This window comes from Electrophorus electricus, chromosome 10, assembly GCF_013358815.1.
Source record: "Electrophorus electricus isolate fEleEle1 chromosome 10, fEleEle1.pri, whole genome shotgun sequence".
Taxonomy (NCBI): Eukaryota; Metazoa; Chordata; class Actinopteri; order Gymnotiformes; family Gymnotidae; genus Electrophorus; species Electrophorus electricus.
The window spans coordinates 19282980-19307260 of NC_049544.1; the positions used below are offsets into that span (position 1 = coordinate 19282980).

Consider the following 24281-nt stretch of genomic DNA (forward strand, 5'->3'; position numbering starts at 1 on the left):
TGGATATTTCTCAAATATCAACCCATCCATATATTGATCGGTGATAGAAGGCATCAAATGAGCATCATACTCGCTGAGATTACTGACTTTAAATGATAAATATAATACAATGTAATAGGCTATATCAAAGACGGGTTAAAGCCGACTTTTATTTTGATATGCATTCCTGTAACGTGCCAGTTCGCCGTTATTTCCACCTTCACTATAGGTTGTTTCGTGGTCAGCAAAGTATATGGCTAGCTAGCTTAGCAAAGTAACGTGTTCTTTTAGTTATTACTTTCTATTTTAAGTTTAGGACTGTGGTGCTGTATATAGGAACGCTTCATCCCTTTTAAGGTAAAATCGCTGAAATGTTGTGAAAGACGACACGTATAATGAAACGTAACTTGAGTTTTATGAACATGTTATTTTTCCATCACTTTCCATGGCTCTGTTAACCAAAGCCTAATGAGACAGCAGCATGTGTTGTTAGAAGCTCATTTTCCAATCATATTTCTCGCAGTAGAGTTTTACTGCAAACAGCATACATGAACAGAGATCATGTGATTTCTGTTTTCGAGATGCCTGTGTCTCTGCGCCTCTATCCGTCAGATTTCTTGTTAAAGTCAACACTAAAATCCTTCTAATAAATCTTCAGCACCTGAGAGTCAGATCAGCGTGTCTGCGCACAGTGCGTAATTCAAAGTTCAGTCCAGAAAGTGAAACTTTGTCAAAAGGAACTTTAATGGGGATAATTCACACACAAACCAAAATAATACCTACATCTTCCATTTCCACTCTTTAGTACACTTACTGAGTACACGTCTTCAGAAAATTGGTAACGCTGAACATTTATCTCAAACGTGTGCATCGACCGGACAGATTGATGTCCAGTAAGAGCATGCCATTTTAACCATGTCCACAGCATGGACTGCAATAACACCATGTCTTAACACTGCCTGTTGTGTGGTTCAGCAATAATACTGCTGTATATCTTGTGTAGGTGATCTTTGCCTTCGCGCCATGAGTGTGTCTGAGGAAGCCTTGCAGGTCCAGGTGAAGGCACTAGAGTTGGAGGTAGAGCAACTGAAAGCCCAGCTGAGGGACAGGAGCAGTTGTGTAAAGGAAGAGGACAGGATGATGGCACCGCCCTGCCTTACCCCGTTTGAGAGCCAGGTGGACAGAGGGGGTAGAAAGAAAGGGAGGAGGGCAGAGGTGGGGCGAGTTTTTGACTTCTCGGCACACCCACGACGTCATGTGGCCCTACGACTGGCGTACCTGGGCTGGCAGTACCAGGGCTTTGCCGTGCAGGAAAACACGGACAATACCGTGGAGGCCCGGCTGTTTGAAGCACTCCTCAAGACCAGACTCATCCAGGACCGACAGAGCTCCAACTACCACCGCTGTGGCCGCACAGACAAAGGTGTCAGTGCCTTCTCCCAGGTAGAACTGGACTGTATGTGTGAGTTTCCTGCACTGGAGTACACAAGACAGTGCTTTTCCTGAGTTGGAAATCTTGGCTCATGGCTCAGGGATTTGTAATAGGAGATTTTTAACTGCTCATCTCCCTGTTCTGTGGTCTTCTGTTCTTCTCAGTTCTGTATATAAACAATAATGAAAGCTCTCTGTCTCTCTCCCTCCTTCTTTCGCTCCTGTTTTCACTACAGGTTATATCCATTGACCTGCGGTCCTCTCAGTTCAGTGGCTTGGGGGTGACCATTCCTGCTGGTGTTGAGGGTAAACCTGAAACCCCCATGACTGAGTTACCCTACGTAAAAATACTAAACAGAGTCCTTCCTCCAGATGTCCGCGTACTTTGCTGGGCACCAGTGCACACCAGCTTTAGTGCACGATTCGACTGCCAGTACCGAACCTACCGGTACTACTTTCCTCACGGAGACCTGGATGTGGAGCTCATGGCTGCAGCTGCCAGGCGGTCCGTGGAGGGATACGCTGGGGAAAAAAAATCCTTTCAACAGTTAATGTATGTTATTCTTCCCTGCATGATTTTCTAAGGCAATACTCAATGCTCTCTGCAGGTATGAGGGAACCTATGACTTCAGGAACTTTTGTAAGATGGACGTGGGCAATGGGGTGCTGCAGTTCCAGAGGACTATCCTGTCTGCCAGCGTGCACCCGGCCTCGACCAGCCACCCTTCTGTTGACCCCCACCACCTCTACTTTTTCCAGGTCAAAGGTCTAGCCTTCCTCTACCACCAGGTCTGTACACAATGGCATATCCTTTACCGACTCAAAATGAACTTGAATTAAAAAAAACCTGCCTCCTAAATATCTCGTTATATGAAATTAAGTCAATGCATGCACATTAAGAGTACATGATTTACATTGATTCCTGTGAACAATATTTCTAGGGGTGGGTCTTTTCTTTGTGCGTCTCGCTCTGAGAACTGATCTTTCTGCAGGTACGCTGCATGATGGCTGTGCTGCTTCTGATTGGCCAGAAGCTAGAAGCACCCGAGGTCATTGACCAGCTGTTAGATGTTGAGAACAATCCAAGGAAACCTCAGTACAGGTAGACTGCCCTTCTACTAAGCTGAAAAGGGGCTCAGTTCCTTTAGCATCACTGACACCTCACTGAATACCAATGAATATTGTTTCCATTCATATTTACAAGTCACCCTTTGTTGTTGCATGAAATAAAAAATTTATTATATTGATTTATAGAGGTAGTGCTGGTCAACTCCTGGTACTGCAGGATTATTTTGCCATGTTAATTGATTTGTTAATGATCTGTGTGTGTGTGTGTGTGTGTCTTGTGTGTGTGTGTGTACACGTGCACGTGTGTGCACAATCATAGTATGGCAGTGGACTACCCGCTGGTGTTGTACGAGTGCCATTTCGAGGGCCTGTGTTGGAAAAGTGAGCCTGAGGAGGAGAGTCAGGTGCTCTGCTGCCTGCATCAGCACTGGACCCAAGCTGCTGTCAAGGCTCAGGTCCTACATAGCATGATCCAGGGCATGCACATCACATTAGCAGGTGTGTGCATGCGTGTTTGCATGCGTTCTTGTGTGTGTGACTCCACTTAAGCATAGCATCTAATTACTCTTTGGGCATTTATTATGTGTTTGTTAACCCATAATTGTACTTTATGAAAACACACAAATTCATAGTGGTGATTATTGATTGATGATAAATCTTTGAAAAAATGTTGTATCTGATCTGCAGATAAGGCATCCTCCTCTATACAGTGCTGGCTGTTGGAGGGTTCCAGACAGCGGAACTACTGCCCCCTGCTGGAGCGTCCTCGCTGTGAGAGTCTAGAGTCACGTATCCAGCACTTCGTGAAAAGAGGGAGACTTGAGAGAGAGGAGGGAGAGAGTGGAGAGGAGACTGTGGCCTTTAAGGGCAAGAGGTCAAGACACTCTCAACAAGTGACCTCAGACCAACAGCAAGAGTGTGCTCAAAGAAATATGGATGTCCCATGCAACCTACATTGTAAACCTTGACCTTTGATAGAAACGTGCTTCAATATAATGCAAATCTAGTGGCATACACGAGTATCTAAAATGCTGAGGTGCCAAATTTGGGACATTTAGCTATTTTTTTTCAAATGGTTCTTTTTTTCCCTTTTGATTACTGCATTTAGCAATAACTATGGGCAAAATCATATTTGATAGAGCAAGAAAATAAATATTGATTTTTGGCTTGCTGAGGGTATGCAGAGACATTTTAAGCAGGAAAAACAGTTCTTGAACTTGTTAACTATTAGGCACAGTATTAGAAAGTTGAAAAACTAAAGTTTTTTTTTTTTACATTTTTTTATCATAAATACATCATTCCTCACTGTAACCTTTCAGTTTTATTAAAAAGTTATAGTATAAAAAACTGCACACCAAGGTTCACTGTGGCATTTGCTTTTTTCCTTATTTCTTAACACCATAAATGCCTCATTCTTGACTGTTCCTTTGTTTCATTAAAAGGTGTGCAGTGTGCTCTGTGTATACCAAGGTTCACTTGAGGTTTAGTTTATTTATATTTTGAACATTTTTATCTTATTCAATCCTAAATCAGGAAAAATATGATTGTATGTTGATTACCATGGGTAACTCCTAATTTAGCTACTTTTGAGTAGCAGGCAGGAGAAAAATTAATGTCTGAGTGCTTAAAGAATTTGAAATCAATTAAAATAAATTCAGTTTGATCCAATTCCAAATTCATATAGAATAAATTGAAATACATGAAAATTCATGGAATTAAAATTCTAATTGTGGTGGCAAAATTATTATTGCATATAATCCATTGTATTAAATTTTGTGTGTAGACAGTAAAGACAATTTGTGAACCTAACTAACACAGACATTTTTACATATTTTGGACAAAGTTCAAAATATAAATATTTATAAAATATAAATAACTTTATAAACAAATTATAACAATTGTTTATCTCAAGGTGTCTTATTGTGGGTTTATTAGGCCCTACATTCAAGCCCAAAAATAAATAAAAATTAGTCTGAGAGTACAGGAATATGGTCTATCTCCAGACCCACAGTGCTGCATGGTCAGCTCCTGACAAGTATGCCTATGGATACTCCATCTTATTTTAGTGTGGCATTTTGGTTTACAGTATGCAATAAAGTGTATACAGTATGTAATAAAGCTGATTTCAAGTGTAAGTAGGCCAGTTGTTTTGTACGAGAGGAACTTGTTAACCTAGCAAACATTCACGTGGTTTATGTGACCAATAAACAGAATACTCATACACTTAAAAATTAAGATTCTTCAAGGATTCTTTAATAAATTGTTGTATTTAAAACCATGAGTTCTGTATATAACCTTTTTATGCTTATGGTTCTTTGCATGGTGAAATGGTTCTTCAGATTGGAGAGTGTTGTATACGGTTATACACAGCACTGTGTAGAGTTCTATTGGTATGATGTCAAAACCTGTATACAATAGAAGAACCCTTTCTGGTGCTATACAGAACCATATACAGCACATTCTCTGTCAGTCTAAAGCACTATTTCACCATGCAAAGAACCATTTAACCAAATGTTACTAAAGAACCCACAAAATGTATGCCACAACAATTATAGGCATTGATTTGATCTTATCTTTCTTAACCGACTTGTACATTATTACACTTTAGTTATGAAAAAACAAAAATACAAATTAACTGGTTTATATGTCCCCTGCTAAATAAAAAAAGAAACCATTCAATATTTCTCTTGGTTCCTGGTGGTACCCAGTGGTCAGTTCTGGTATTTTGTGTTGTCCTGATGGGTAGATATCACAGTGTAAAGGACTCTAATGATTTAACAGGTGTTCTGAGATCTAAAATTGTCTTTATCTGTCACATAAACCACATGAACGTTCGCTAGGTCAACTTCCTCCTCCTACAAAAGAATCTCCCACCTTGCCCTTATTGTTATTACTTAGGAGTTTTATTACGTACTATATACACTTTGGTGTAAAAGCAAGTACGTTACATTAACCTAAAATTCTCCCTCAAGGGCAGGAAAGTATGACTGCAATTCTGAAATGTACCACTAGAGGCATACATGCTGACAGAGCGGCTCGGCCACTGGGGGTATGAGAGTTGCAGCAGTCGACAGGAGTTCGCTGGCCTCTATTTGCGACGTTACGCTATTGCACACGCAGTCACATGATGCGGTTTGAGTCATGTGACGAATTAAACGCTTGCTTTGTTGTTCTGCCTCAGGATGTCAGTTTTTAACGGGTCCATCTTGCGAGACGTTCCTTCCTACGCTTCATCCTGGCAAGCGATTCCTTCCTGTGATGTGTACAGTAGTTATATGCTAATGCCACTAGAGAGCTTTTATTGAATTGTCGGAATGGTTGAACAGCCAGCTAGCTACAGTTAGCTTGCTAATGTTCTAGTCCGAGTCACTGTCGTTAACTAGTTAGCGTTAAGCGCACTAGCTAGATTGGCTAACGCTAGCTACAGTATAACTAGAGTTAGATGAGTTTGGCCTTTTGTTTCCTATTTATGGGACATTGGTTACAATTAACCTTATCGGGCGAATTCGGTATACTTGTCAAATAATCTTGCTTACTGGACATCAGAAAACTTATCTCCTCATTGAGACAGTGTCAAAGTACATTGAACGTGGCTTGTAGAAGGCTCATGTTTGTTTTTCTAGGCTTAATTCATTTATTTTCTTATATTTTAAAGATTTGAAAGCTTGCCTGGACACACTTGAATGGGCAAGAGTTTCTAAGGGGGTTCAAGCTATCAAGTCAACATACAGCGGTAAGTGTTCACATCTAAACCAATTAAAATGAATGTTTTATGAAGACCATAAACCTGTTGGTTTCTCGTCAGTGTTCTGCAGCATACATCACCATTGTAGCCAACTTGCGGATGGCACACCTAGAGTTTAATTGCATTTCCTACTGACAATATGCAAGTGTGCTTTTATTGTGTACTGCTCTACTGGGAGAAAGAATAAATGCAAGTCTTTATCAGCAGCGTTGCCATGAACAGCAAACACTCCTACTCTGCTTTGATAAGGCACATGACACTGAGCACCCTTATGCGTAAATTTGTGATGAGACACGTGATCTGTTGATGCTCCTGCAGCTGTCACTGCAAATAATGCGTACCGTTGTTTTTGTTTTTTTTTTGCCCCAGCCTATGGGGAGATGTAGGACATTTGAGATCTTAGTGACAAGTTTGTTTTTGTTTTTTGTTTTTTTATTTGTGCAGTGGATATAACTGCTATAGCCAGGCTTTTTGGACTGAGCCCTTTTTATGGTGTACTTTATATCAAGTAGACAAACAGGAAAAAGGTATTGAGTGAGGGAGTGTACAGTGGTGCTCAATAATATCACTTAGTGATTTCTTGATTTGCACTATTTTTTAAATCCAGACCAGTTAAGCTCTGGATGGTATCAAACCCACTAAGACTAAAGCTAAGGTGACCTGAATTATAGATGTAAATTCCTGGTCAACCAAAACAGTACATCTTAAGGAGCGTATGTTCTTGCACCTATACATGCATTTAAACTATATTCCTTTAAAAAAGGTTTCAGCTTTAGCATCACTAGTATCTTTAGTCTATGGAACGCTACTGTTTACCTTAGTGCTCACGTGCTTGAGAACATTAATTCCAGATCTGATCAAAGGGCATGGAAAATACTAATTTATCAGGTATAGAAAGGAAAGATTTGCCATTTGCCATGTAGAGAAAGTGTTGTCATGGTGAAGTGTTCAGGCATATGTCGTGGTGCCAGTGCATTGTAATTCCAGTTATCAGATTTGCCTTTCTTTTCTGATGTGTGCATGATTTCATGGCTGGGAAGAAAGTTATTATTACTGTGTAGATTTCTCCTAAGTAGCTATAGCTTACACATTTGGGAGGATGTGTGTTGGTGTATGTGTCATTGACCCCCTTGCTTTCTCTCTTTTCTCTCAGATGCATAAGAAAGTGTGTGTAGTGGTGTGTGTGATGAGTGTGTGTGCTGCTCTTATCTGCCCTGATGGAAATATGTGTGAAGAAGGAAACACCTGCTGTCAGAAGCCATCGGGAGGGTATGGGTGCTGTCCACTCCCTAATGTGAGTGTGCACGGGCACTTGCGTGTGTGCACATGTGAGATTGTTGGTCTTTATAATCAGAAATGATCATATTTGTTTTTAGTAATAATTAAGATGTGAATGCAGCTCCAGGCATATGTGTGTATATGCATGTGTGTATGTGTATGTGTCCTTGCAGGCAGAGTGCTGTTCAGATCATCTTCATTGCTGTTATGAGGGAACATGGTGTGACCTAGTACATTTCAAGTGTGTAAATAAGACACACACTCTAGACTGGGTGAAGAGAGTTCCTGCCCAGCAGTCCAGCCTTCCTCGGGTAATGCACGTGCGCACACACACACGTGCACACACACACACACACTCACTAAACCCATTCTTACGCTCAGTCACAAACAGTAAACCATATCAAGTAACAGTTGGGTTTGTGTCACAGAACGTGTTGTATTGTAGTTGGTATCACTGCTGATGGCCACAGAGTAACTGACATGTCCGTTTATAACTTTTACTCTCTTTCTTGCAGGCAGTGGTGTGTCCGGACCAAGAGTCGGAGTGTCCAGATGACACCACCTGCTGCCAGATGCCTTCTGGGAACTGGGGCTGCTGTCCTATGCCTAATGTATGTTTATATGTGCATGTATGTGTACATGTGGGCACGCAAGTGTCACTCTGAAAGAATGCCTGTTTTAACACCAGAAAGTACATTATACAGGCTGCTAGACGAAACTCCCCCGCAGCACTGAGGAGGATCCCGCAGGGGTTGGAGGCCATTGGGCCAACTGTCCACATTCCTGTGTTCACTAGCGGGAGTCGGATCTTTTGATTGACTGTTTCCCTGCACTGTATGGATTCTGTAAATGATCTTAAGAGCACAAATCCATCAAGGGCAGCTGCTAAGAATGCAAGTATGTTATCATGAGGTGTGGCTTGACACGTGTGTGTGTGTGTGTGTGTGTGTGTGTGTGTGTGTGTGTGTGTGTGTGTGTGTGTGCGTGTGCGCGTGCGCGCGCGCGTGTAGGCGGTGTGTTGTGAGGATAAAAGGCACTGCTGTCCGCAAAGCACAACCTGTGACCTCGCACACTCTAGGTGTGTGTCACCAACACTGGGCTCCACCCCTCTGTGGAGAAAATTACCCGCCCGCCCCAGGGCTCGAGAGAAGACGAGAGCAGGTATGACATCACTTCCTGTAATGACACTCACCTTGTTATTATAGAAAGATTTGTTTCTTTAATGCATTGTATGTTCTCCTTCCAGAAGCAACTGTGAAGTTTTAAAGACCCATTTGCATCTATGACGATGTTTGTGTATTATATATTTACATGCACTTCTTACACGCTGCGTGTGTGTGTGTGTGTCTGTGTCTAGTGCAATGTGCAGATAAATTTTCCAAATGCCCTGATGATACTACCTGCTGCCCACTAGGCAACGGTAGCTATGGCTGTTGCCCCTTGCCAAAGGTACATGTTGTGTACATGTGTTGCATGTTGAATTTGTGACCCTACTCTGGTTTCTCTTTAGTCTATGAGCATTAACATGTATAACTGTTTTTTTTATCACCTTTTGCAGGCTGTGTGTTGTTCTGATCATATGCACTGTTGTCCAGAGGGCATGTCCTGTGACCTCATCCATAGCACCTGTAATTCAGCCAATGAGACAAAACCATGGGCTACCAAGATCCAGCCTGTCTTCCATCCAAAGACGACAGGTAAACGTCCATAGCCTCCATAAGAAGCGTTGTTAGTGGGGTATGGAGGTGACCAAATGGGTAGCTGGATAATGCATGTGGCTGATATCTTTCTCAGTAGTTTTTATTGAGTAGGCAAAAGCACTAGAAGGTTTCAACTGATAAAGCTAGTACCAAAAAAAAGTTTCCTTTCACCATATCTCCCTTTATACTCTCAGATTTCATTTGTGGTTTTAAAAAAGAAATTAGAAATAAGAAAGTCATTTAACTATAGCTTTAAATGTGAAGATTACCCAGCTATAAAAATATATATTTAAAACCTTATTGCCTGTGGATTCCTCCCCTTGCTATGAATGCACGGGAGTCAGCACCCTGTAATGCTGGTTGAATGTTATATACTGTGTGCACCATTTTAACCTTGGTGTGTTTGTGTGCGTGCGTGTGTCTTTTTGTGCGTTCACGCAGTCAGATCAGTGCCCTGTAATAAGTCAGTAGTATGTGAGAGTGGTTCCACCTGCTGTAAAAGAGAAGATGGTGACTGGGCTTGCTGTCCACTACCGGAGGTACCCCATACCAAACCGTGTATTGTAACATGTAACATCACATGACCATATAATAGCACACTAACACTGCATTGTCATTTTGCATTACATCCAGTACATTCTAAGACACGGTGTGTGTGTGTATGTGTGTGTGTGCATGTGTGTATGTGCACATTTGTGTATTTCAGGCGGTGTGTTGTGAGGACCACATCCATTGCTGTCCTCATAACACAGTGTGTGACCTTTCGGAGGGCATGTGTGATGATTCTGCAGACCCTTTGACCTCTGTTGACTGGGTGGAGAAAGTGCCTGCCTTCCTAATTGTCCCACAACCTCTCAATCAAAAATGCGACTCATCTACGTCATGTCCTGATGGAGCGACCTGCTGTAAAATGGTGTCTGCAGCCTGGGGTTGCTGCCCTCTTCCACAGGTGAACAACACACACACACACACGCACGCATAGTATTTGGAACACCTGGCTTATGAAGAGCAAATTTGTTCTCGTCTTATTGAGTTAAATAGGTTAATGTTTTTCTTTCGTGTGCATGTGTGTATATCTTTTCTAGGCAGTATGCTGTGAGGACCACCTCCACTGCTGCCCAAACAACACTGTGTGTAATGTGGCTGCGAGCACGTGCGACAGCATCACAGATGAGGGTCCCCACCTGGCAATTCCTTGGGTGACCAAGATGCCTGCTCCATCCCTGCTAGCCCAGACCGACCAGTGTGATGACACGTACCTCTGCCCGGGGGGCACTACATGCTGCAGGCAAAAATCAGGGGCCTGGGCCTGCTGTCCCCTGCCCCAGGTATGTATACACACACACAAGTGCAGATCACACTTTGAAAATCTAGGGAAGTGCCTAAGTATGTTTCTAAAATTGTTGGACACTGTTCTGTTCTCTAATTTCGCACATTTGTTTTAATCTGTACTGGTGTTCTCTCTCTCTCTCATCTCTCTCATCTCTCGAACCCCCCACCACCCCTTAGGCTGTTTGCTGTGACGATCTGCAGCATTGCTGCCCTCAGGGCTACACGTGTGACATCGCTCAGGAATCCTGCGAGCACCCTTCCCTCCCCAGCATGCCCTGGGTCAACAAGCGCCCAGCGCTAAGCATGACTCAGCACTCTGATGCTATCGCTAATGCTAGCTCCAGTGAAGCAGCAAGTGTCGTGCAGCACGAGCACTGGTGTGACAAGCATACGAGCTGCCCCAGAGACAACACCTGCTGCTACATGACTAAGTTCAGCAAGTGGGGCTGTTGCCCTCTGCCCCAGGTTAGATCCACACACTCCCATGATCAGATCCGTGCATTCACCCACATGCCCCCAGTGCGTGCTAAGCTCAGGCAAAAAAGTGTCCTCTCAGATCAATTAAATTCCACTCAGTGGAGGACCCAGGGAGGCATGCTACTGCTGTTGCCTGACAGAAAAGCCCTAATTTCATTTTGCCTGCTGGTAAAACTCCCATTTTTCTCTTTCTTGCACTGTGCTACGTGCAGTTGGCTTCCGTTTCTCACCAGTGTGTTGACTGGATGTAAAATTGCTGTGTAGTGTGTTGATTGTAAAGTGCCCTTGGGTACTAAGAAAGACACTATATAAGCATAACTTCATAAAACATATAATAAATTACACTTCAGAGTATGTACTCCTTATATACACAGAACATAGGCTGTCTCTAAAAATTCTCTCTCTCTCTCTCTCTCTCTCTCTCTCTCTCTCTCTCTCTCTCTCTCTCTCTCTCTCTCTCTCTCTCTCTCTCTCTCTCTCTCTCTCTCTCTCTCTCTCTCTCTCTCTCTCTCTCTCTCTCTCTCTCTCTCTCTCTCTCTCTCTCTCTCCAGGCTGTGTGCTGTGGAGATGGTGATCACTGTTGTCCCAGAGGTTACACCTGTGACGAGAAGAAGCCCACATGCATTATAGGTCACCTGGAGATTCCGTGGTTCAGCAAAAAGGAGGCCAAAAAGACTCAGGGGTCAGAAATCGCATTCAGCGACGTGAAGTGTGACCCAAAGACCAGCTGCGCAGAAGGTTCCACCTGTTGCAGGTTATCCACAGGGCAGTGGGGCTGCTGCCCTCTGCTAAAGGTGTGTGTGGCAGCTTGCTGTTCGCTTTAAACATCAGGAGCACAGATTTCAGCTTGTGTGACTGTGTATCTACAGCTTTATGCACTTAATTGTGTGTCTCTGTGTGGAGGGTCATTTAATTATAGCACTAGAACAAAAGTTCTGTTTCAAATCATGAATTGATGGTTTTGCTTTTTCACCCAAAAAAAAAAAAGTCACAAAAAATATTGTAACATATAAACTTTTATATGAGCTAATGAATCCGCAGCCTAGCATGCCTGGAACATCAGTAGAAGGCAGGAGATCCACCCCTAATGCTGGATTTCTCTCTGTGTAGGCCGTGTGTTGTGAGGATCACAAACACTGCTGTCCACAGGGATACACCTGTGACCTGCAGACCGGCACGTGCGTCAAACCATCTGACCCGCGCGCCGTCACACACTTGCTCATGCATGCAGATGGGCCTGAGGGGGTGGTGTGTGATGTGACGAGCCGGTGCTCCAAGACTGAGACCTGCTGTCAAATATCAGACACTGAGTGGGCCTGCTGTCCATTCAAGCAGGTAATATTTCCCCGCTGAACCTGTGCTAGCTATATATCCAGCCGACCATGCTAGCTGCTATGATTATATATCACCAATAGTTACTTGCTTTAGTATAATTTCTTTGGTAAAATATCGCTACACTGTATACTACAGTGGCAGTGATACAGAAAATACTTTCTCCTTCTGGGTATACAATCTCATTTCAACATGGATTTTCCTTCCAAATTTGATTGTCAAGTTGAAGTTTGGTTGAAAAGCAACCAGTTCACAATTATGAAGAACTGAACGAAGTATGTTGACATTTTGCAGTTCAGGTTGAACTTTGAGGCTGACAAATGCTGATGAGCCCAGTTCCATCTGGGAAGGGTTTCATTATTACAGACAGATTATTTTAATTTGATAGTTGTTGGTCTTTTTTCCTATCTTCCCCCTCTTCTCTCTCAATCGCGCTCTTTCTCAATCTCTCTCTCACTTACTTCTTTTCTCTCTCTACATCTCTCTAGGCGGTGTGTTGTAAAGACATGAAGCACTGCTGCCCTATGGGATATGCCTGTGACACAAAAACTAAAGGTTGCACTAGAGTGCCTTCACTCACCTGGTGGGACAATTCACTTTAAGTGCCCCCTGCCCTCTACACTACTCGTCCACACTGCTCTATAATTCACAATGTAAAGGGACTAGAAACATCATCCTCCTGGTTTGAGCTTTGTTTGTTTGTTTACTTTTTACACTTTTTAACAGGAACTGGTTTTTAAAGAACTATTTGGATAAATCCTCTCTGTATAGAAAGAAACTGACATTGAAGCACAGTAACACATTTCCAATTTGCCCACAGAATTAGAGCCTGTGCCGGCTTCATACTCTCCATTCTACTTATTTCTGGAAGCTGAAATGCTGCATTTAGGAATTTCTGTTGTTCTAGATCAGCAGCTACATATGGCTGAATTCTGTCTCTACTGTTAATGATACCATCTGATGCCAGCTCACAGAAAAAATTTTAATACCATGCTGCTGTGACCGATTAGTGCAGAGGCTACTTAGTTTCCTTTGTACTTGTATATAAAATTCCTTGTATTCAAGTGTGATGCCTGCAGATGGCAGACCACACATCTTAATGACACATCTAATTGGCAGAGAATTGGCCAAACTGAAGTCTGAAGGCAGCTGTGAGATGATGTTCAATGGAATAGATAAACGCATGTGAGTGGGAGATGCTAGTGCATAGACAGCAGTGAATGTGTGAACCCAAACCTGACACTGAGGCATGTTGAGCTGGTTTAAATGTCTTGCTGTCCCAAAAGTATGCTGTAAGCAAATTACAGGAGTTTCCAAACATGCTAACATTGCTAACTGAGACTTAAAAAATGTGTACTATTCTTTTTTTTTTTTTTAATTTGTTTTTTTTTTATATTTACTTATTTTACAATTCCTGTTTTTTTGTTTGTTTGTTTGTTTTTGTTTTTTAAAAAAAGGTCTAACACTGCTATGACTTTGAAGGAGTCTGTAAATTCCAACATGTCTGAACTTCTTTGATCTGGTTCGGTGATGGGGTTTATATTTCTGTGTATAATTTGAATGAAATGAAGGAATTTCTTAAGTAGGATTTCTATGCTTTAGTTACTTAAAGCATTTCCAGTCAGATCACTGGAGTGATGAACCTAGTGCCTCTTGCACATTAGAGATGTTGGCATTTGGGGGCTGTTCTTGCAGAAGTGCTACATCACATAGCCTGTCCTTTCTTAATCAATATCTTAACTTGAGGATCCTTCACATATTAAAGAACATAAACCGATGAAAGACTTTAATTATGGCATAGCTTTAATGATAATGTCCTCAGCACACATTATGGTTTGGGTTTTGTTGTTGTTGTTGTTGTTGTTGTTGTTTTTTTCCCCTCTCTTTGCTTGAAAGCATGCTATCTACCATTATGGTAGTGGTCTATGTTTTCAACAGGCCTTGATCAGTTGTGTCTTGAAAGTTTAAGCTGTAAGGAGTAAACATGATCCAAGTTTAAAGTTGTTTATGGTTTAGAGACATTCTCTTTTGAGTTGATTTGATTAGTAGTTTAGGTTATATTTTATTTGTTAAGATTGTTTTTATTTTTTCTTCCTTGTTTATGAGTAGATTAATTGCACCAGCAAAGGTGAAAATAAATACTTTGAAATCATTTACCTGATGACTCACAGGTTCATTTATTTCTGTTTTGGTAAACAAAAGCCCTCAGTGGTTGCTATGGTGCGTGGTAGCCAGTGATTGGTGAGTGAGCTGGAGTCATGTCAATTATGTTTGTGAGGATGGCTGAGTCTTTTACAAGGCCCTGCAGAGGAGATATCATCCCTTGGTTGCATGATACATCAAAGAGTTAAAAGGGAAATCAAACGAAAGGTGGTTTTGTTTGTTTGTTTGTTTGTTTTTTTAAGTGTTTTGAACTTATTTATTTTGAGAACTTTCTGACTAAGATTACAGTTAGCCAATCAGGGTGTCTGACACATGTCTTTCTGGTGGCCGTGAGCCAAAGGTATTAGGTTCCACTAAGAGCGTGGGCGCGTGCATGTATTTCTTGCTCCTGCCAGCCCCAGCACACTTTCAGAAGCACTGTTAAGAGTTGAGTGAATCGTGTGAAGACCAGAAGAGTGACCTGAGGAGAAGAAAGAGAAAATTGGTGTTCAGACACTGAACTGACCTCCTTGGTGCTTTCCTCTGGTATGTTCATAGTTCATGCCTGATGAAATATTTTTCATAAAATCAGACATTTAACTGCATTTTAGTGTGCAGCTGTTCTTGCAATGTTTGTCTAATGCCTATAGTTGTTTGTGTGTTACACACACGCTTTCTCGTGTGTGTGTGTGTGTGTGTGTGTGTGTGAAAGAAAGTGAGTTACTGAAAGCTTAGGAGCAGAAAGTGGCATATAAATTGTTTCTGATAGCATGTAGCCTCGATTTCACAAAATGAATTCTTAAATCGATTTAGATTTTTGTTGATGAACATGCTTAACATCATGAAGTTCTAGGACACATGAAGAGGCATTAGAAAAAAAAAATCATATTGTAATTTATCTACTTTTAGAGATAATAAAATGTTATGGTCGATGCACACAAACTCCACAAGTGTTTGCAGCGCAGTCAAGTTGGCCAGTCCATCATCCATGCCTCTTCATGCATGCCTTGAAGAGTTGAAGATAGATTATGACCCTTGGCAGGAAAAGGTTGGCTGGTAATAAGGGTGAGGAAAAGGAGGAGAGTTGAACCGAGAGGGTGAATTGCAGGCGTGAAGGAAGGATGAGTCTGGAAAAGCGTGGGAGTGAAACAGCTGATGAGGAATAGGGATAGGAGTGTGAGGATGGGGGTATGTGTGAAAGAGTAAGGCGGGGGGGGGGGGGAGGATCTCCAGTGGGAGATCTAAGGGGTGGAAAGTGTGTGTGCGTGTTAGGAAGAGAGAGTGAGTGAAACAGGTGAGGGCTTGGACAGGCATTCGTTGCAGCATGCGCCAAAGTGTCGTGGTTCTATTAATACATGGCGGTCCAGATCGTTCCCAATGACCCATTCACACACTATCAGTGCTGCATCTAAGAGCGTGAGTGAGTGAGAGTGAGTGAGTGAGTGTGTACATTTTTGCCATTGTCATCATTCCTGGTTAATAGTTCACTATGTTGTTACCTGGGCGGGAAGCTTGGTAATAAGATGCACTAATTAAACTTTCTGTCCTATTTTACCTTTACCCTATCCTCCCCTGCTTCAGTCCCCCTTTCTCTATCCCTTCTGTATCACAGCAGAGAAATGGCTATTCCCACCATGTCCCACTCCAGCAGCAGTATTCTTGAGGTTACGGAGGCCTCAGCACTAGTCTACCTGGCTGAGGAAGTATTGCGTTCCAGCACAGAGAAGGACAATACACCCTTGATACGTACAGAGACCGGGAGTCTAACACAGCACATAGCCACAGGGCAGACTGGCATAACAACTGTCTTTACCCAGGCAGCCTGTAAGAAATGTTACAAGAAACATTTGAAGCAGCCTTCTTTATATATTTTTATGACTAGAATTACAAGTGTTATATAAAGGAAGTAAGATGTCATTTGCATTTGGTTCTTTGGAACAGGATAGAAATACTATCCAAGTAAGGTTTGGTATGGTGTTAAAGTAGGTAGAGTTAGAGGTGAAGAGGGGTGTGGTCAATGAAGAGTGGAGTTTACTTATGGAGGGAAACAATATGTGGAAATAAAAGTGTAAGGTTGGTTAATGAAGGCAAAAAAAAAACCCAACAGATGTGGTCGCAACTGTATGTATGACTTTTTTTTTTTTTTTTTTTTTTTTTTTTTTTTTTTTTTTCCCCCCCCAGGTGAGCATGCGTTCAGCCCATCTGTTGCAGAACATGGCTTATTTCAACCTCAGCTCAGTAAAAGGTATACAAACACAGAGGGATGGGTTTTGACCTGTGTCCTCAACAACATTTACTTTATTCCCATTGTACTGTGAATTCATAACTACATCAATACAACAGATTTTTAAATAGGATGGTAATGCAAAGCCATTTAGAGGCTGTAGATCTACTCGCATCAGAGCGAGTCATGACTACACAGTAAGAAATGAGAGAGTACAGAAGATAAATTAGTATGTTTTCCCCCCCAGGCCTGAGCACTCATCATGGACACAAGGAGTAACAGCAGCCCGACACTTCCCACAGCACAGGACCCATTTGTGGGCGTGTCATCAGGCCAGTCATGAAATAGGTCTCTGCCTCCATGGGCCAGAGTTGTGCTGCTGCTCTGATTTGACTAATGTAAGATCAGGATGTGCCGAGCTCAATTCTGACCCTGAATCCATGTACATTTATGCTGAGAGCATCCAGGGCTGTGACACGTCTTGCTCTGATATGCCAAAAGTCTGTGACTCCCTTCATCTCAGCACAGAGCTTGCAAAACTCTCTCAAGAAGTAGCATACGATGCGACATCTTTTTGGAATAAAGCTTTTGAAACAAAGAGGAGGTCTCGCTCGCTTGACACTGACTCTGAAATGGTATATATGAATACTGGGGAAAAGTCAAACTTTGACTCTGCAGATTACAGTATAGAAGCTGTTCATGGATCAGATTTTTCCTATGACAGTGAATCTGTCAGAGGTAACTATGACTCAGCTTCTACCTGCACAGACTCAGGGTGGAGCTTTGACTCGCATGGTGCGGAAGCAAACACAGACTCTCTCTACAGCCCCACTGAGGTACAGCCAGGTTCTCGCTCATCCATGTCGAGCTCCAGCTCTAACTCCTCTCACTACACTGCTGACCGTGGCCCAGACTCCCCATTTTGCACGGTGGAACGTCACATCAGCTCTGACTCTGAAGACTGTTTTGGAGCAGGCCGCTTTGACTCATTTGGCAGTCATTTGGAGGAAGCTTCTTATGACCTGTACAATGCTTTACCTCAGAGCCGTGGCATGCTCTCATATGGTGGAAAAGACCTGGGACATGACTTGGATTCAGACTCTCCTGGATTTAAGGATTGCACTGAGTTACCTTTGAGTGAGCTGCGGGGTGTCGTGACTCACACAACTCGCTGCCACTTCTCAGTGTTCTTCCGTGAGATGGTAAAAAATGTGGAGCAGGAAAGAGATCTGGGCAAAGTAAATGTCAGTGAGGGCTTTCTATTCCACCCACAAAAGGTATGAAAGTATGAACTGGCTTTGACTTTTCTAATCCTATTCAGCACTTTTGTTTGGAATCTAAGTCATAACCTGTTGTTTATTGTAAGTTGATAAAAGAGAATGCATTTCAATTTCACTTTTCCATTTTTTTAGAAATATATTTTAGTCAGAAAAATTAAGAATGGTACAATGGTATGCATTCTCATAGTTTTTACAGGCAAAGAATTCAGAATATCGGGAAGGTCGGGAATATTCCTTGCTACGGCACCTACAGAATGGATCATATGGGGATGTGTTTAGTGTCCGGGACAAACAAACTGGGTTTACATGTGCTGCCAAAAGGGTAAAATAATTTCTCATAGTTATGCGTTAACTCCCTCTTGTTCATCTTGTTGCATATAGATTCACCTGGGCACTGATGTTTTAGTGAAATGTTCAAATGTCTGTGGTTAATCTAATCTCCAGATTCCCCTGTGCAGTTTTAGCTGGGAGGAGGTGGCCATCTGGAGCCAGCTCGACTCCCCACGCGTCCTACAGCTATTTGGGGCAGTGAGAGAGGGGTTCAATGTGGTACTCTTCATGGACCTGAAAGCAGGTGAATTCTGGGTAAACTGAAAATCTATCACTAAAAACATAATTCACTCGCACTTCTATTACCGAAAACTGTCTGCAAGGTAGAAAGGGTTCGATAGTTCAGTATGTCTCTCAATCTGTGAAATACATTTTTTTTTACAATTTTTTTTTTTGCTTTCTTTAGGTTCATTAGCCCAGTTGCTAAAAGAAAAAGGTAGTCTACCTGAAGATTTGGCTCTTCACTATTACTGTCAGGTGTTGCAAGCTCTGGAGCACATGCACAGCAGACAAGTCATACATCTGGATGTCAAAGGTGAGAAGAGAGGTGTCACGTACTACTCCTTTTGTCATTGCACATAAAATTTCTGAATACTGAACAGAGTTCAGAGTTTCTGAACAGACCTCAAAACATAATTACAATCACTTTGAGAACAACAGTACTTTGGTTTTCTGACCCCCCAGAAATCAGAGATTTGATTGGTCAGATTTCAATTAATTTTGTTTATGGATGTATAGAACCTTCAGGAAATCTTCAAAGGGTGGGCAGGTACAAGAACAGCAGTGAGCCCTTGAAGTTATGCTAACCAGCTGGGTCTGACTGGAAAGTATTTTGATAGTATAATGAAGTTATTCAGACTTTTATCTGAGCTTATAATTTGCTTTGCGCGCGCGTGTGTGTGTGTGTGTGTGTGTGTGTGTGTGTGTGTGTGTGTGTGTGTGTGTGTGTGTGTGTGTGTGTGTGTAGTGGATAATGTCTTGCTGTCCAAGGATGGGAGGGAGTGTTTTCTGTGTGACTTTGGATTGTCCGAGGTGCTCGACCAGACGGGTTGTAGCACCAAGACTCTCCGAGGTGAGACGCCCATGACTGTGTGCACAAGTGCATGCACCTTCCCAGCCACCAGGGGGCAGGAATGTGCACATGCACCTCCATGCACGTGTGCTTTTGTGCGTTCCAGGCCAGGGTCTCCGTGGCACAGAGAGCCATGTGTCGCCAGAGGTGGCACGTGGGGACCCTCACTCTGACAGGGCCGATGTCTGGAGCAGCTGCTGCATGCTACTGCACATGCTTACTGGCCACCAGCCCTGGACACGCTATTATGCACACCCACTTTGCTTGAAAGTAAGGCTGTAGCTTGCACCCACATAGCCCAGTCATACAATTACACTGCATATTTGATGAAAATACATGGCACAGAATCTAATGAATCTGTTTTTGATGGATGTTGTGCAGATTGTCAGCGAGCCTGCTCCCCTGTGGGAAATCCCTCCTGGCTGTAACCCATTGACCTTTGAGGTCATCAGAGGGGGACTAGTGAAGGAGCCAGTAAAACGAGACTCAGCCAGGGAGCTGCTCGTAAAAGCCACCAGAGCCCTCCGCACAGGTTTCCAGCCATCCCCTTATGCTGTTAATCTTTGCAGTTGTTTAGAAAGTGCTGAGAATTCGTAGTAAATTATTTGTTTTAGTCAATACGATGCTGTTATGTTTGTTTTATAGGTGGATCTGAATATATACTGCTAATGCTGCAGTCAACTAATAGAGGTGTGTGTGTGTGTGTGTGGGTGTGTGTGTGTGATCTGTAGTGGGTGGGTTCTGTGATCCATTATTATCATCCACACAGGCTCTGCGCTTCTTGTCCAACATACCCGAGCATCAGTCCTGGCCATCATCAAGCTTGGTGCAGGTCCCTGGTCTCATTACAATAACAACCCAGGAAACCCTATGCCCTGTTCCCGCAATATCAAGCCCTGCTTCCATGGATGAGGAGCAGCTCTCAGCTCCCAGAATTCAGTGGGTTAGCCCATGGAGAGAAAGGGCAGGGGAGGAGGATGAAAGAGACTTGGAAGCACAGGATTCGGATGAGGAGAGTAAGAGCGACAGTGAGGGGTGGAGAGGTAAGATGGAGCAACACAAGATGAGAGACTGGATGGAGATGTACGGGGGAAATGGGGAAGACCTGGCAGAAATTCTAAATGAACAGCAAACAGGAGACCCAGTGGATGAGGCAGAGCAAGTGGGTGATTATGAGGATAGTTGGGTGGCAGAGGAGAGAGAAGCTCTGAAGAAGACTTCCAGTGCTGGGGAAGGAGAGGAATGGGAGCCATTTCTCAGAACACAGATCCTCTATGGCACTAAACAACAACGTAATGCAGCTCCTAACAGCAAGGATGAATACTCTGACACAAAGGAAGAGTCCATTACATCAGCCCAAAGAAGTAAGTATGAATGTGTCTGTGTGTGTCTCTCTCTCTCTCTGTGTGAGTGTGAGTGTGAGTGAGAGAGAATTACTTTACCATGTTTCAATAGTAACTGAAGAAATTGTCTTGAACTTGAAGAATGTGGTCATAAACATATTACAGAAACAGTATTCATAGTATACAGAATGTTTATCATAATTATTACAGTGAATCCTAGGGATCTTTTCAGGAAATGAAAAATGTTTCATCAACAAACTCATGATCCTTTTTAGTGTAGAGCCATATTAGATACACTGCCTGGCCAAAAAAAAGGTCACACACACTAATATTTAGTTGGACCACCTTTAGCTTTGATTATGGCACGCATTTGCTGTGGCATCGTTTACACAAGCTTCTGCAATCTCACAACATTTATTTCTGTCCAGAGTTGCATTAATATTTCCCCCCGAGATCTTGTATTGATGATGGGAGATTTGGACCACTGCGCAAAGTCTTCTCCAGCACATCTCAAAGATTCTCAATGGGGTTCAGGTCTGGACAAGTCTGTGGTGGCCAATCCATGTGTAAAAATAATGTCTCATGCTCCCTGAACCACTCTTTCAATATTTGAACCCGATGAATTCTGGCATTGTCATCTTGGAATATGCCCGTGCCATCAGGAAAGAAAAAAAATCCATTGATGGAATAATCTGGTCATTCAGTGTATTCAGGTAGTCATCTGACCTCATTCTTTGGGCACATAATGTTGCTGAACCTAGACCTGACCAACTGCAGCAACCCCAGATCATAGCACTGCTCCTACAGGCTTGTACGGTAGGCACTAGGCATGATGGGTGCATCATTTCAGCTGCTTCTCTTATGTGCCCATCACTCTGGAACAGTGTAAATCTGGACTCATCAGACCACATGACATTCTTCCATCGCTCCAGAGTCCAGTCTTTATGCTCCCTAGCAAACTAAAGCCGTTTTTGCCGGGTTAGCCTCATTGACACTGGTTTTCTTACGGCTACACAGCTGTTTAGTCCCAATCCCTTGAGTTCCCTTCACATTGTGCATGTGGAAATGCTCTTACTTTTACTATATCCCTGAGTTCTACTGTTTTTTGACAATTTGATTTCACCACACGTTTAATTGATCGCTGATCACAATCATTCAAGATTTTTTTCTGACCACATTCCTTCCTCAAAGATAATGTTTGCCCACTATCCTTCCACTTTTTAATAATTGGTTGGACAGTTCTTAGTCCGATTTTAGTAGTTTCAGCAGTCTCCTTAGATGTTTTCTCTGCTTGATGCATGCCAATAATCTGACCCTTCTGAAACAGACTAACATCTTTTCCACAACCACAGGATGTGTCTTTCAACGTGGTTGTTTAACAAATGAGAAGCTACTCACTGCATCAGTGAGGGTTAAATAACTTTTTGCCAGCTAATAATCACCCATGCAGTAATTATCCAATGTGAGGCTCTTACCCATTTGCTTAGTTAAATCCAGGTAGTGACCTTTTTTTTGGCCAGGCAGTGTATTACCATTTACATATATACATATAGATTTTTACTTACATTTTTTTTTCACAAAAATGATTCATTCTGATTAATTCATTGTAACAATAATTGACACTAATATTCTTTTTCTACCTTTATTATTTTCCTAAGATTCAACCATCAACTGGATAATTCTCCCACTATTCAGAGTAATAATGCTATTTGCTTAGTTAAATCCAGGTGGTGACCTTTTTTTGGCCAGACAGTGTATTAGGACGTTTTAGCCGTTAGCATACTTTAAGCATTTGCTACAGTGGGTGGGGTCTCAGGTAATTAGTTGTTAACAACTTACCTTTCTCTACAGGTAGAAAGCGCTACCTTCCTGAGCCAAACTCAAAATTTACTTTTACCTGTCACCGCAGCATCTGTGCCTCTGAACCAGAGCTTACTGACAAGGTACACACAACAACACACTATTGCATAGGCGCATAAATAAGAATTTGCATACATTGTGGAATTCATAATAACTAATCAAAATGCTGAGCACCTCCTTTTTGTTCTTTAAAGGATTCTGATTGTTCAGATGACTGGAGCTCTGGGGTGTTCTCCTCCTGCAGTAGCCTCACATCTGAGCAAAGCTTCAATGTGGACTGGTCAGTCTCCACCAATCAGCCACCTTCTTGCTGCTTTGAAGGTAATGGAACTGGTGATCCATATATTCCACACGTGTTGAACTCTAAGTAGATCAATGTGATAAAAGGTGTGTGTGTGTGTGTGTGTGTGTGTGTGTGTGTGTGTGTAGGTCTAGGTGTGGATATTTGGGTTGAGGATGTGAGCGGGGAGACTCTTAAGATCAGGGAGAAGCTGAAAGTGAAACTTGGACATGTTGCTGTGGGGATTAGTGCACAGGTGAGGATCTGAATGATTTAGCCCTTAAAAAAAAAAAAACTGCTAACAGAAATAAATCTGTATAAATCTATGAAATTGTGGTGAACCTTTTTACCAAGCTTTCTACATCACATAGCACCTTGAATTGCAGTTTTACACAAATTACATGGGATTCCTTATTGGATAAACAGCTGTGTTCTTCTGGGATTTGAAGAGATAATCAGGCTGTGTATGGCCACTGCACACTCGCTATGTGTTTGTTCATTTAAAGATCTCCATGAGGACCTTCAGCCTTGCCACCCTTGACGGGAAGCTGGTATCCCCAGATGCAGAGGTTTTGGAGTCGGGCATGTGGCTACAGTGTGTCCCTGCTCCAGATGGCTGCCCTACTTGGGACTGGAGGGTCAGAGATGGCAAAATAGAGATGCAAGAGTATGATGGACTGCAGTCAGATACATGCTCCACACTGGCAGCCTAAGGACAATATTACACTGATGCAACATTCCTCTCTGTCTTCCAACATTCCATTTATGCTCTCATTCTTTGAAACTTAAAAGTTAAATAATGCCATGTCTACACTTTGAAATGTGTGCTGAATTAGTCAAACATCTCAGCTTTAAAACCATCTAAAGAAGCAGCTGTACATCTGGACACTTTAATATATTCAGCCCAGTTTATATGAGGTGGTAGATTTATGACAGCTGTAGATACCATGAATACCACTTTCTGAACCCTGTGCTTTGTATCCTTATGTTCAATATGAAACAAAACCTTGTTTTTCAGTACTTATAAGTTTTAGTGGAGTATCCCAAAGTAGTTTGGTACGCTTACTTTTAAACTAGCTAGCTAGATTGTTTCTAAGAGAGGGTTGGTTTGGAGTGAATTACTCAACATCCTGAACGGTTTCATCATTTAAAAAATGAATTTGCAGTTTGAAAATGGTACCATCCGCCCCTATAAAATGATGCAGCTAGCTATATGCGTGACACGGGTATGCATGTACATCTCATTATGATTGATTATGATTACTATTATGATCATTATTATTGGTCCAGATAATGTAAATTAAGACTCGTGTGTATTACTGTGACAATAAATAGGAAGGGATCCCTTCCGCCTTTCTTAAGCAAGGAGGCTCCGTTTCTTTTTTTACTTCAATTGGGTCTGAGTGTC

At 42.3% G+C, this 24281-nt stretch overlaps 3 protein-coding genes across 5 annotated transcripts; all 3 read left to right on the top strand.

Moving 5' to 3' along the window:
• Positions 1–224: 224 nt before the first annotated feature.
• On the top strand, positions 225–4596 carry pus3 (pseudouridylate synthase 3). Of its 2 annotated transcripts, none has more exons than XM_027020284.2 (7): positions 225–336; positions 983–1422; positions 1647–1915; positions 2019–2199; positions 2403–2512; positions 2798–2976; positions 3166–4596. In XM_027020284.2, exons 2-7 carry the CDS (start codon positions 1003–1005, stop codon positions 3444–3446), a joined length of 1440 nt encoding a protein of 479 aa, XP_026876085.2. In that variant the 5' UTR covers positions 225–336; positions 983–1002; the 3' UTR covers positions 3447–4596. The 2 variants fall into 2 exon arrangements, with proteins under 2 accessions (XP_026876085.2, XP_026876087.2); XM_027020286.2 differs by having other exon boundaries at positions 2798–2933; positions 3166–3344.
• Positions 4597–6127: 1531 nt separating this feature from the next.
• grnb (granulin b) lies at positions 6128–14498 on the top strand. The gene is made up of 14 exons (XM_027020318.2): positions 6128–6211; positions 7377–7517; positions 7675–7812; positions 8017–8112; positions 8512–8662; positions 8859–8950; positions 9060–9198; positions 9643–9740; positions 9908–10150; positions 10287–10529; positions 10711–10998; positions 11562–11804; positions 12121–12345; positions 12831–14498. Exons 2-14 carry the CDS (start codon positions 7377–7379, stop codon positions 12942–12944), a joined length of 2211 nt encoding a protein of 736 aa, XP_026876119.2. The 5' UTR covers positions 6128–6211; the 3' UTR covers positions 12945–14498.
• Positions 14499–14906: 408 nt separating this feature from the next.
• Positions 14907–24238, top strand: LOC113583770. 2 transcript variants are annotated; one of them, XM_027020288.2, is made up of 15 exons: positions 14907–15030; positions 16066–16308; positions 16666–16729; positions 16956–17985; positions 18176–18310; positions 18433–18562; positions 18725–18853; positions 19286–19390; positions 19497–19660; positions 19772–19922; positions 20122–20754; positions 22585–22676; positions 22788–22914; positions 23023–23129; positions 23380–24238. In XM_027020288.2, the coding sequence occupies exons 2-15, from the start codon at positions 16104–16106 to the stop codon at positions 23584–23586; spliced, it is 3279 nt and encodes a 1092-aa protein (XP_026876089.2). In that variant the 5' UTR covers positions 14907–15030; positions 16066–16103; the 3' UTR covers positions 23587–24238. The 2 variants fall into 2 exon arrangements, with proteins under 2 accessions (XP_026876089.2, XP_026876090.2); XM_027020289.2 differs by lacking the exon at positions 19286–19390.
• The last annotated feature ends 43 nt before the right edge of the window (positions 24239–24281 follow it).

Excerpts from the sequence above, each read along its gene's own strand:
- pus3 (XM_027020284.2), top strand. The coding sequence starts at position 1,003 with ATGAGTGTGTCTGAGGAAGCCTTGCAGGTCCAGGTGAAGGCACTAGAG. Across the intron at positions 1,916-2,018 it reads ATGGCTGCAGCTGCCAGGCG|GTATGAGGGAACCTATGACT; the intron begins GTCCGTGGAGGG and ends TGCTCTCTGCAG. Across the intron at positions 2,200-2,402 it reads TAGCCTTCCTCTACCACCAG|GTACGCTGCATGATGGCTGT; the intron begins GTCTGTACACAA and ends ATCTTTCTGCAG.
- grnb (XM_027020318.2), top strand. The coding sequence starts at position 7,377 with ATGCATAAGAAAGTGTGTGTAGTGGTGTGTGTGATGAGTGTGTGTGCT. Across the intron at positions 8,663-8,858 it reads TCGAGAGAAGACGAGAGCAG|TGCAATGTGCAGATAAATTT; the intron begins GTATGACATCAC and ends GTCTGTGTCTAG. Across the intron at positions 9,199-9,642 it reads CTTCCATCCAAAGACGACAG|TCAGATCAGTGCCCTGTAAT; the intron begins GTAAACGTCCAT and ends GCGTTCACGCAG.
- LOC113583770 (XM_027020288.2), top strand. The coding sequence starts at position 16,104 with ATGGCTATTCCCACCATGTCCCACTCCAGCAGCAGTATTCTTGAGGTT. Across the intron at positions 16,309-16,665 it reads TGTCTTTACCCAGGCAGCCT|GTGAGCATGCGTTCAGCCCA; the intron begins GTAAGAAATGTT and ends TTCCCCCCCCAG. Across the intron at positions 22,915-23,022 it reads ACCTTCTTGCTGCTTTGAAG|GTCTAGGTGTGGATATTTGG; the intron begins GTAATGGAACTG and ends GTGTGTGTGTAG.